Raw genomic sequence first — 10,271 nt, forward strand, 5'->3', positions numbered from 1 at the left:
ATCCTTTATAAATTAATATAATATTAAACTAAGACATTTAAGCATTTGTTTACTTATGCAATACGAAAACAAACAGAGAAATTAGAAAACTGTAGTTAAATTCAAAATTCAAAATAAATATTAAAATATAAAAGTTTATGCAATAAAATATAATTTTACAATTTTAAAAATCGTCTTAAACCCAATTAACGGATTTACTACTCACTATTTAATTTTTTTAATTATTTTTCAAATTATATTATTCAAAATAATAATAATAATAATAATAAATAAATAAATAAATAATAAGGTGTAAAATAATAATAATAAATGAGAATATACAAATTAATATCAATAATAAAAATTTAAATAATGATAAAAAATTAATTAAATTAATAAGAAATTATTTAATAATAAAATTATTGATTAATTATAATTATAATTAATGATGAAATTATAATTAAATTATTGATTAAAAGAATATATCATTAATTATAACGAGAATAATAATTGTAAATCAGGATATACAATTATAGAAAAAAGTGAATAATAGAATAATAATTGTATATCAGGATATACAATTGTATATCAGGAAATTAAAATATAGAATAAAAAATGAATTTTTAATATTAATATCAGGATTTGTATAATAAAAAAAAGTTAATAATAAATAATAAGAAATAATTTTTTGATAATTAATAACAATGAAGAGTCGTAAGAAAAATAATTAGTAAAATAAGAATGAATTAGTCCACAATTTTAAAATCATACTAAATCTCATATATTTTATCTTAATATGTTATTTATCACTATCTCTCATTTTTTAATCACTCTAATTACTAATCCTTTAGTTATCATATCATACATATCAAACGGAGCCTAAGTTTTTGCGATAAGTACATGCGAGATTTTGAGGACAAAATCTTTTAAGTGGGAAGAGAAATGTAAGGCCATGTACCGTATTATTGAGAATCATGTGTAAACTCATAATACTCATATAATAATTACGATTCTCATAGTCGAGCTAAATCTAAGAGTAACGAAGAATAATGTCTTCAATATCAAATTAGTTTCATGCGACGTTTTTCTCTTTTACATTCAATACAACCCATTATTCTGGACGATATTTGTAAAAATTTAACCAAGCCATTTAAAGAATTAGAAAAAATTCTAAATGCAGTCCAATAGTTTGAGTTGGGAATTGAAAGGGAAAGAGAATATAAACTCTACCATCACAAACAATATGATATATGAGTTCCCATCAGTTTCAGAAAGTTTAACAATCTGATTGAGATACCATCAATCAATCAAGAACCTAAAAAGCGGAACACATTGGAAAATCTTATTTTTAACAATTTCTTTTGTAATTTCAATAATTTTAAAATGGAAGAAATTATCACATGAGGAATTCAGAAAGTACCTCAACCGCCTGGCGCCTGCACTCATTCCAACTCCTGCTCCTCTGTTTTCTAGCAAAAATCTCCCCGGTGTCCCATTTATGTAGTGATGGGAAACAATGAAATTTGGGAATACGCGCATGCACAAACTTATATTTTTGGGAAGTTTGAATATTAATTGTATTTTTGTTTACATATATTATGGAAAAAAATTGTAAATATTCATTAATTCATTAATCATTAAATTTCTAGAATCTATTTATTTAAATTGTTAAAGTATGAACTTTTAAACATCAATTTTTGTCAAATTTATAGAAAATAAAAATGTTAAAGCTAAACATTTTAAAATGAAATAAAAAATTTATTTGTAAGGATTTAAAAAATAAAGAAAACCCAGGTAAGTATAATGTAAAACATATCAAATTTTCTCATAAATACTTCAAGAATACAATCAAATTTTTTTTTAAAAAAAAATCGAAGGCTTAAAAACAAAAAACCAAGAGATGAGAAAGCATAGATTGAAAAAAGACGATACCCCGATGGATTTCTAAACTTGGTATCATCAAGTTTCCGAATCTGGTTGATCAAATTCTTAGGATATTATCAAAAGGAAAACACCAAAAGCATAAGCAAATCTACAATAAATGTAATGTCTACCATTTACTTATAGAATATATCTCAAGTCCTCGCAATTAGTATAATCAACCAGGCCATAAGTAGGTTTCAGTGTGTTAAAAAGTTCACAAATGTGCAAAAGTTGACAGTCATTCATGACCAAAATGTTAATTTTTTTTAAAAAAATATTCATAAAAAATTATAAATTTAATGATATATGAAAATTTTACATGACAATGCTTTAAAAATTAAGGTTATAAAGACTGAATAATTCATATGCATACTATAGGCTAAAGATTCCATTATGTATATGTAAATGAATGACCATCCACTATCAGCCGACAACCATTCCAAACCAAAACAACCAAAAGTTCACGTATGGATTAAGAGGCTGTGCTTAAAGTTCTAAGGTCGAAACTAAAAGAAAATTCAAGAACATGGAATCAAGATATTAAAACTAACCGGGAAAAAAGAAAACTAAGTTTTCGATCTGCGATGGACAAAGTTAACTTGACTGTACCTACTCCAAAAATAAGGTTCAACCTACATTGGAACTCATAACGTTTTCTTTTTACAAATTAACTCATTCTTGTTAGGTTACCACAAGGAATAAGAATGATTTAAAAATATTTACAACCAATTAACTCATTCCTATAAGTGTCTAGTTCACTTAAAGTGAGCATAAATTCGATAAAGTTCAAAATAAGAGAATACACGACGCAAGGATTACCTACTCTTCCTCTAGGGGTCTCTGCTCCTACTGACACTCCTACTTCAGCTTCTTACTGGACTACCCTTGCATCCCTTAACCAAAAGTCAATGGTGAAATCAAGCACTCGCCCAAATAAAAAATTACAGCTCATGGTTTTTAGCATTATCGAATTTACAAAGACATCAGAGAAATTTCAATTCACCATATTCACTAACAACAAGTAGTGAAGTTCATTTATTTTGTCATGTGTTACACTTTAAAATCCAAGCAAGTTTGCAAACATAAGCGAGAACCGAAAGGTGAAAATTTTAAATTTTAAGGTCAGTCAAAAAAATTTGAAGTCAAAAAACAAAATACCTGGGAAAGCATAGATTGAATAAAGACTTTATCCAGATATAAGTTCTAGTCCAAGAATTTCTAAACTCGGTATCATCAAGTTTCCAATCTGATTGATCAAATACTTCGGATATTATCAAAAGGCACACACCAAAAGCCTAAGTAAATCTATAGCAAATGTCTACCATTTACTTATAGCATATGCCTCAAGTCCTCAAAATTAGTGTGATAACCAGGCCACAAGTTCTTGTTTTAATAGAAGGTTTCAGTGTGGAAAAAGTTCAGGAGTTGCTCCTATTCAGACAACAAATGTGCAAAAGTTGACTGTCATTCATGACCAAAATGTCAATTTTTTGTTCATTAAACTTCAAAATCATATATTTGAGAAGGAAAAAATTAATGATAAAACATAAATGTACGGGACTTAATGATATATACAAAAATGAACATGAGCAAACAACTATATATAGAATTAAAAAAAATAAATAAAATGTAACACCTTCAGAGTCAAGATGAAATTCAGCATAACAGACATTTCTTGCTTTTCTTTCTCATATGATCCTGAAATGTTATACAAGTAAATAACACAATAGCTAAAAAGATAAGTGATAATCAACTGACCTTCAAATCTTGCCAAGAGGACGAAGAAGGAACACTGCAACAAATGTCTACCATTTACTTACAGCATATTTCAAGTCCACATAATTAGTATAATCAACTAGGCCATAAGTTCCTGTTTGAATAGAAAGTTTCAGTGCCGAAAAAGAGTTCAGAAGTTGCTACTGATTCAGACAACAAGTTTGCAAACGTTGAACTTCATCCATGACCAAAAGGTCAATTTCTTGTTCCTCAAACCTCTATATCAAAGATCGAAGAAGGAAAAAATTAATGCTAAAAAGGAAGTGTATGGCTTGTATTGATCAATAAAAAAAAAACAAAAACAAAGAGCCATACATCAAATTACAACCATCGTGATAAACTTCAACAAAACAGACATCCCTAGCTTTATTCATATAATCCTGAAATGTTACACAAGTAAATAACACAAGAGCTACAAAGACCAAAACTTACAGCTTACAAAGCCAGGTGATAATCATCAACCGACCTTCAAATTCCTCCCCCATTGCACACACGATAATCACCACGACGATTACTTGACGATGGTGGACATCTGCCACCGTGTGGAAGCTCAACCTAAATTGAGTGGTAATAATGATTGCAAACTGACACATTTCCTTGCACTACATTATAAATTTAATGATATATTAAAAATATTTATACCATATAAACATCACAAAGCCTAAAAAAATAAAGGCAATGAAGACGGAATAATCCATATACACAATATCCAAAAATATGTTTTCAACCTCCGATTCTCTAATTAGAACTTGTAAAATACGTCTTCAACCTCCGATTCTCTAATATCAGTAGGAAGGTTGATAACATAAATCATGCGAGATCACCAACCACTCATTCTTGGTTCATGTGAAAGACATGAAAGCAAATACAACATGTTAAAATTAATCATAGAGATGAGCTCCAAAAAATTTAAAATATTTTAATATGAGTTTTACAACAAATTACTTATTTAAATTACTAACTGGTAAGAATCTTGCCAAACAAAAAAGTTTTCTAACATAAAAAAATCCCTTGGGATGAAAAGTGTTAGAAGAATTATTTTGCAAAAATCAAGTTCTCACGTCAAAGTTTAGATGACTTGGTTTTAGGATGTTTAATCATTTAACTTTCTTCCACCACCAATTTTGAAACGATAAAAATAAGGAAGAGGAAAATCATTTATCTTCGTTTGAAAGGCGAGATAGTAGTTGCACCCATAAAAAAAGTATAAATCATGAGAGATTACCGTACACTCGTTCTTAGTCATTGTGGAAGACGTCAAAACAAATACTGCAAGTAAAAATTAATAATAATGATGAGCTCCAAAACAATTTAAACTATTTTAATATGATTTTTACAACAAATTACATATTAAAATTATTAATTTGTTGAGAATCTTGCCAAACAAAATAGTTCATCTAACATAAAAAAAATCCGTTGGGATGAAAACTGTTAGAAGAATTATTTTGTAAAAATCAAGTTCTCACATCAAAGTTTAGGTGACTTGGTTTCAGGATGTTTAATTATCTAATTTTCTTTAACCACCAATTTTGAAATGATAAAAATAAGGAAGGAGAAAATCACTTGTCTTCGTTTGAAATGTCAGAGAGTAATTGCACCCATAAACAAATCTGCAAAACACAATAACACATGTTCAGAGAAAGGAGAATTACGTTGTTCAATCAGACTTGTAAAACTTCAACCTCCGATTCTCAAATACCAGTAAGAAGGTTGTCAACATAAATCATGCGAGATTACCACCCACTCGTACCTATATCATTAGGGACTTAATGATATATAAAAAAACGAACATGAGCAAACAACTATATAAAATTTAAAAAAAGAAAATGTAACACCTTCAGAGTCAAGTTGAAATTCAGCATAACAGACATTCCTTGCTTTTCTTTCTCATATGATCCTGAAATGTTATACAAGTAAATAACACAATAGCTAAAAAGATGAGTGATAATCAACTGACCTTCAAATCTTGCCAAGAGGACGAAGAAGGAACACTGCAACAAATGTCTACCATTTACTTACAGCATATATCAAGTCCACATAATTAGTATAATCAACTAGGCCATAAGTTCCTGTTTGAATAGAAAGTTTCAGTGCCGAAAAAAAGTTCAGAAGTTGCTACTGATTCAGACAACAAATTTGCAAATGTTGAACTTCATCCATGACCAAAAGGTCAATTTTTTGTTCCTCAAACCTCGATATCAAAGATCGAAGAAGGAAAAAATTAATGCCAAAAAGGAAGTGTATGGCTTGTATTGATCAATAAAAAAAACACAAAAGCAAAGAGCCATACATCAAATTACAAAGCTGAAAATGCAAAACTTCACCATCGTGATAAACTTCAACAAAACAGACATCCCTAGCTTTATTCATATAATCCTGAAATGTTACACAAGTAAATAACACAAGAGCTACAAAGACCAAAACTTACAGCTTACAAAGACAGGTGATAATCATCAACCGACCTTCAAATTCCTCCCCCATTGCACACATGATAACCACCACCACGATTACTTGAAGATGGTGGACATCTGCCACCGTGTGGAAGCTCAACCTAAATTGAGTGGTAATAATGATTGCAAACTGACACATTTCCTTGCAATACATTATAAATTTAATGATATATTAAAAATATTTATACCATATAAACATCACAAAACCTAAAAAAATAAAAGCAATGAAGACGGAATAATCCATATACACAATATCCAAAAGTACGTCTTCAACCTCCGATTCTCTAATATCAGCAGGAAGGTTGACAACATAAATCATGCGAGATCACCAACCACTCATTCTTGGTTCATGTGAAAGACATGAAAACAAATACAGCATGGTAAAAATTAATCATAAAGATGAGCTCTAAAAAATTTAAAATATTTTAATATGAGTTTTACAACAAATTACTTATTTAAATTACTAATTGGTAAGAATTTTGCCAAACAAAATAGTTTTCTAACATTAAAAAATCCCTTGGGATGAAAAATGTTAGAAGAATTATTTTGCAAAAATTAAGTTCTCACGTAAAAGTTTAGATGACTTGGTTTTAGGATGTTTAATCTTTTAACTTTCTTTCACCACCAATTTTGAAACGATAAAAATAAGGAAGAGGAAAATCATTTATCTTCGTTTGAAAGGCGAGATAGTTATTGCTCCCATAAAGATTACCGAACACTCATTCTTGGTCATTGTGGAAGACGTCAAAGCAAATACTGCAAGTAAAAATTAATAATAATGATCAGCTCCAAAACAATTTAAACTATTTTAATATGATTTTTACAACAAATTACATATTAAAATTATGAATTTGTTGAGAATCTTGTCAAACAAAATAGTTCATCTAACATCAAAAAATCCGTTGGGATGAAAACTGTTAGAAGAATTATTTTGCAAAAATCAAGTTCTCACATCAAAGTTTAGGTGACTTGGTTTTAGGATGTTTAATTATCTAACTTTCTTTCACCACCAATTTTGAAATGATAAAAACCCAATAACATTGTTCAGAGAAAGGAGAATAGCATTGTTCAATCAGACTTGTTAAACTTCAACCTCCGATTCTATAATATCAGTAAGAAGGTTGTCAACATAAATCATGCGAGANTGATGAGCTCCAAAACAATTTAAACTATTTTAATATGATTTTTACAACAAATTACATATTAAAATTATGAATTTGTTGAGAATCTTGTCAAACAAAATAGTTCATCTAACATCAAAAAATCCGTTGGGATGAAAACTGTTAGAAGAATTATTTTGCAAAAATCAAGTTCTCACATCAAAGTTTAGGTGACTTGGTTTTAGGATGTTTAATTATCTAACTTTCTTTCACCACCAATTTTGAAATGATAAAAACCCAATAACATTGTTCAGAGAAAGGAGAATAGCATTGTTCAATCAGACTTGTTAAACTTCAACCTCCGATTCTATAATATCAGTAAGAAGGTTGTCAACATAAATCATGCGAGATTACCGTCCACTCGTTCTTGATCCTTGTGGAAGACATCAAAATGATACTGCAAGTAAAAAATTAATAATAAAGATGAGCTCCAAAAAAAATTAAACTATTTTAATATGATTTTTACAACAAATTACATATTAAAATTATTAATTTGTTGAGAATCTTGCCAAAAAAAATAGTTCATCTAACATAAAAAAAATCCGTTGATATGAAAACTGTTAGAAGAACTATTTTGAAAAAATCAAATTCTCACATCAAAGTTTAGGTGACTTGGTTTTAGGATGTTTAATTATCTAACTTTTTATGACCACAAATTTTGAAACGATAAAAATAAGGAAGAAGAAAATTACTTATCTTCGTTTGAAAGAAAGGTCACATAATCTCCAAGATAAGAAAAAGACGTGTCTGCCTCAGTTTCTTCATTTTTATACATAGTGGAAAAAAAAAATCAAACCATCTTCTTGTCAAGCTCTACGCCAAGCTTCTCAAAAAGCTTGATTTCTCGATTAACTACAAAATTTAAAACACAAGGCTATTGACGCAAGTTGATGACACTCATAGAAAAAGAACTAGCACGTAAAATTATAATATTGAAGGATGATGCTAAAATAGAAAAAAAAGACTCCCTCTTTATTGGAAATCAACCCCTTTTTTCAGATAAGTTGTTTTATTTAAGAATTTAGCACATATAATTTACAAGAAACTCCAAAAAAAACCCCCAAAAATCGATATTTCTGAAAAAAAATTGTAATGGCAATTATATTCAAATTACAGAAACTTCATTATTAATTATGTTTTATTTTATTGAAAAAAAATTAAAAAATATTATTAATCATCAAAGTTTTGTCAGCGAAGATCTATAGGAAAAAAAAAATAAAAGAGGTTAACATTTTATAATGAAATAACTTTTCACAAAAACTATTTTCTGCATAGAAATGAAAGAATTATTTACAGCAATAATATTAAATGATTTTTAATTTTTACATATTTTTTCAAAAAAATGAAAAAAAAATTATTAATCCTCCAGTTTTTGTCAGATCTACATAAAAGTACAACATTGTGAAATGAAACAAAATTGCGATAAAATAACTATTTGTAAGGATTTAAAAAAATATAAAAAAAAACCCCACTGAGTATCCTGCAATACACATCAAATTTTCTCAAGAAAACATTAAAAAAACCAAACCAATTTATGATATAGTTTTTTATATTAATCATCAATAATGATAGCAAACTGAAATATTTTCTAGTACTACAATATAAATATGATGATGATATATGAAACTTTTCATACTTTATAAACATCACAGAGATTTCCAATTTATGATTTTGATTTTCTATAAATCATGAATAACTATTGCAAACTGTAATACTATCTTGCACTACATTATAAATTTAATGATATATGAAATTTTTATACCTTAGCAGGTAACGCCTCATCAAGGCCAGCGCCAAACCTCTCAAGAAGCATGATTTCCCAGTTAACTTCAAAATTGAAAACCAGAACGTTAGCGACGCAAGTTGACAGCAACAACATTCCACTTACAGAATATTCAATTTTAATTATGTTTTACAAATTTTCTGAAGAAAAATGAAAAAAAATATATCAATCATCAAAATTTTTCCAGCGAAGATCATTAAATAACCGATGCATGCCTGCATTGCAAAAAATCAACATAAACAAGCAACATCAACATAACAAGGTCAAAACATCTTCAAGAAAGCAATTCATTGGTGTTTCATCAGTATTTCAAGAATAGGCGAACACTGAAGTTTAATATAAAGCTTCGAAGTAAGAAATTTATTGTGTATATAGGAAGAGAAGACGCGAACCTAATCAAGAATCGTTGATTCTTGAATGCCGAGAAATCTGTACAACTCGAAGCGAGAAGTTGGAAAGATAGGGGTGGAGACGGATAATCGATAAGAACGTTAGGTTTGAAAATTTGGGGGAATCATCAAATGGGTCTTCTGACAACTTTTAAAGCCACTCGATTCTTGAACGCCGGAGAAATCTGTCCAACTTGAAGCGCGAATCTGGGGGAGAGGAGCGGAGAGGGATAATGGATCCAATGGGTTTTCAAGTGTTACCATTTATTTGACCGTTGTGAGAGTATTTTTGGAAATAAAATCCGATAAGATTTGACAAATACCGAAACAATTCATTTTTGTAAAAATATTATAAATAACACTCTCTTTATATTAAATATCATCCCTACGTAAATCATATGAAGTAAATTAATAATAATAATTTTAAAATTTTTAGAATTGAAATAAATAATAAAATTAACAACAACACAATAATATTACCAAAATTTCAGTTTAACCAAAAAATTGATTTAACTCAANTTTGATTCACTAATTTTAGAAAGTTTGATATTGACGTAATAACATTTAATTTTCGACTATTTTGTATCACTTATTAATGTGACATTAAAAAATGATGTCGAAACATAAACATATCAATAATTAGACCAAAATTTCTGAAAATAAAAGTTAATGTATCAAAGTATACTTTGACAATTTAACGGCCCAAAATTTAAATCGAACAAGTTAATGAATCAAGAAAATCATTTTTCATATTTGACATCTGACAAATCGACAATGATGGTTTCCATGTCAACATTTTTAGGCTCTATGT

The 10,271-nt window shown here is 28.5% G+C and overlaps 1 protein-coding gene and 2 long non-coding RNA genes across 11 annotated transcripts; 1 reads left to right on the forward strand and 2 right to left on the reverse strand.

Annotated features, from left to right (window-relative positions):
• Positions 1-1,389: 1,389 nt before the first annotated feature.
• On the reverse strand, positions 1,390-6,390 carry LOC140975618 (uncharacterized). 8 transcript variants are annotated; one of them, XR_012175010.1, is made up of 7 exons: positions 6,107-6,390; positions 5,242-5,288; positions 4,904-4,947; positions 4,145-4,280; positions 3,661-3,694; positions 3,539-3,600; positions 1,390-1,952 (listed from the first exon to the last, which is right to left on the reverse strand). XR_012175010.1 is itself a non-coding variant. In XM_073439440.1 (7 exons), the coding sequence occupies exons 1-6, from the start codon at positions 6,280-6,282 to the stop codon at positions 3,559-3,561; spliced, it is 513 nt and encodes a 170-aa protein (XP_073295541.1). In that variant the 5' UTR covers positions 6,283-6,390; the 3' UTR covers positions 1,393-1,952; positions 3,539-3,558. The 8 variants fall into 8 exon arrangements, 4 of the variants coding, with proteins under 4 accessions (XP_073295539.1, XP_073295541.1, XP_073295543.1 ...); XM_073439440.1 differs by having other exon boundaries at positions 1,393-1,952; positions 4,111-4,280; XR_012175009.1 differs by lacking the exon at positions 1,390-1,952 and adding an exon at positions 2,021-2,795.
• Positions 2,692-3,195, forward strand: LOC140975620 (uncharacterized). Its single transcript, XR_012175013.1, has 2 exons — positions 2,692-2,806; positions 3,104-3,195. It is a non-coding gene; the product is annotated as an uncharacterized lncRNA (long non-coding RNA).
• A 2,279-nt stretch (positions 6,391-8,669) lies between the features above and the next one.
• Positions 8,670-9,600, reverse strand: LOC140975619 (uncharacterized). Of its 2 annotated transcripts, none has more exons than XR_012175011.1 (3): positions 9,464-9,600; positions 9,051-9,115; positions 8,670-8,759 (listed from the first exon to the last, which is right to left on the reverse strand). It is a non-coding gene; the product is annotated as an uncharacterized lncRNA (long non-coding RNA). The 2 variants fall into 2 exon arrangements; XR_012175012.1 differs by having other exon boundaries at positions 8,670-8,768.
• Between the last annotated feature and the right edge of the window lie 671 nt (positions 9,601-10,271).

This window comes from Primulina huaijiensis, chromosome 4 (genome assembly GCF_012295235.1).
Source record: "Primulina huaijiensis isolate GDHJ02 chromosome 4, ASM1229523v2, whole genome shotgun sequence".
Taxonomy (NCBI): Eukaryota; Viridiplantae; Streptophyta; class Magnoliopsida; order Lamiales; family Gesneriaceae; genus Primulina; species Primulina huaijiensis.

Coding starts and splice junctions, on each gene's coding strand:
- LOC140975618 (XM_073439438.1), bottom strand. CDS start 6,282: ATGTATTGCAAGGAAATGTGTCAGTTTGCAATCATTATTACCACTCAA. Junction 5,289..6,106: donor ATCACCTGTCTTTGTAAGCT/GTAAGTTTTGGT, acceptor TGTGTTTTGCAG/ATTTGTTTATGGGTGCAATT. Junction 4,948..5,241: donor GACATTTCAAACGAAGACAA/GTGATTTTCTCC, acceptor TTTTACTTGCAG/TATTTGTTTTGACGTCTTCC.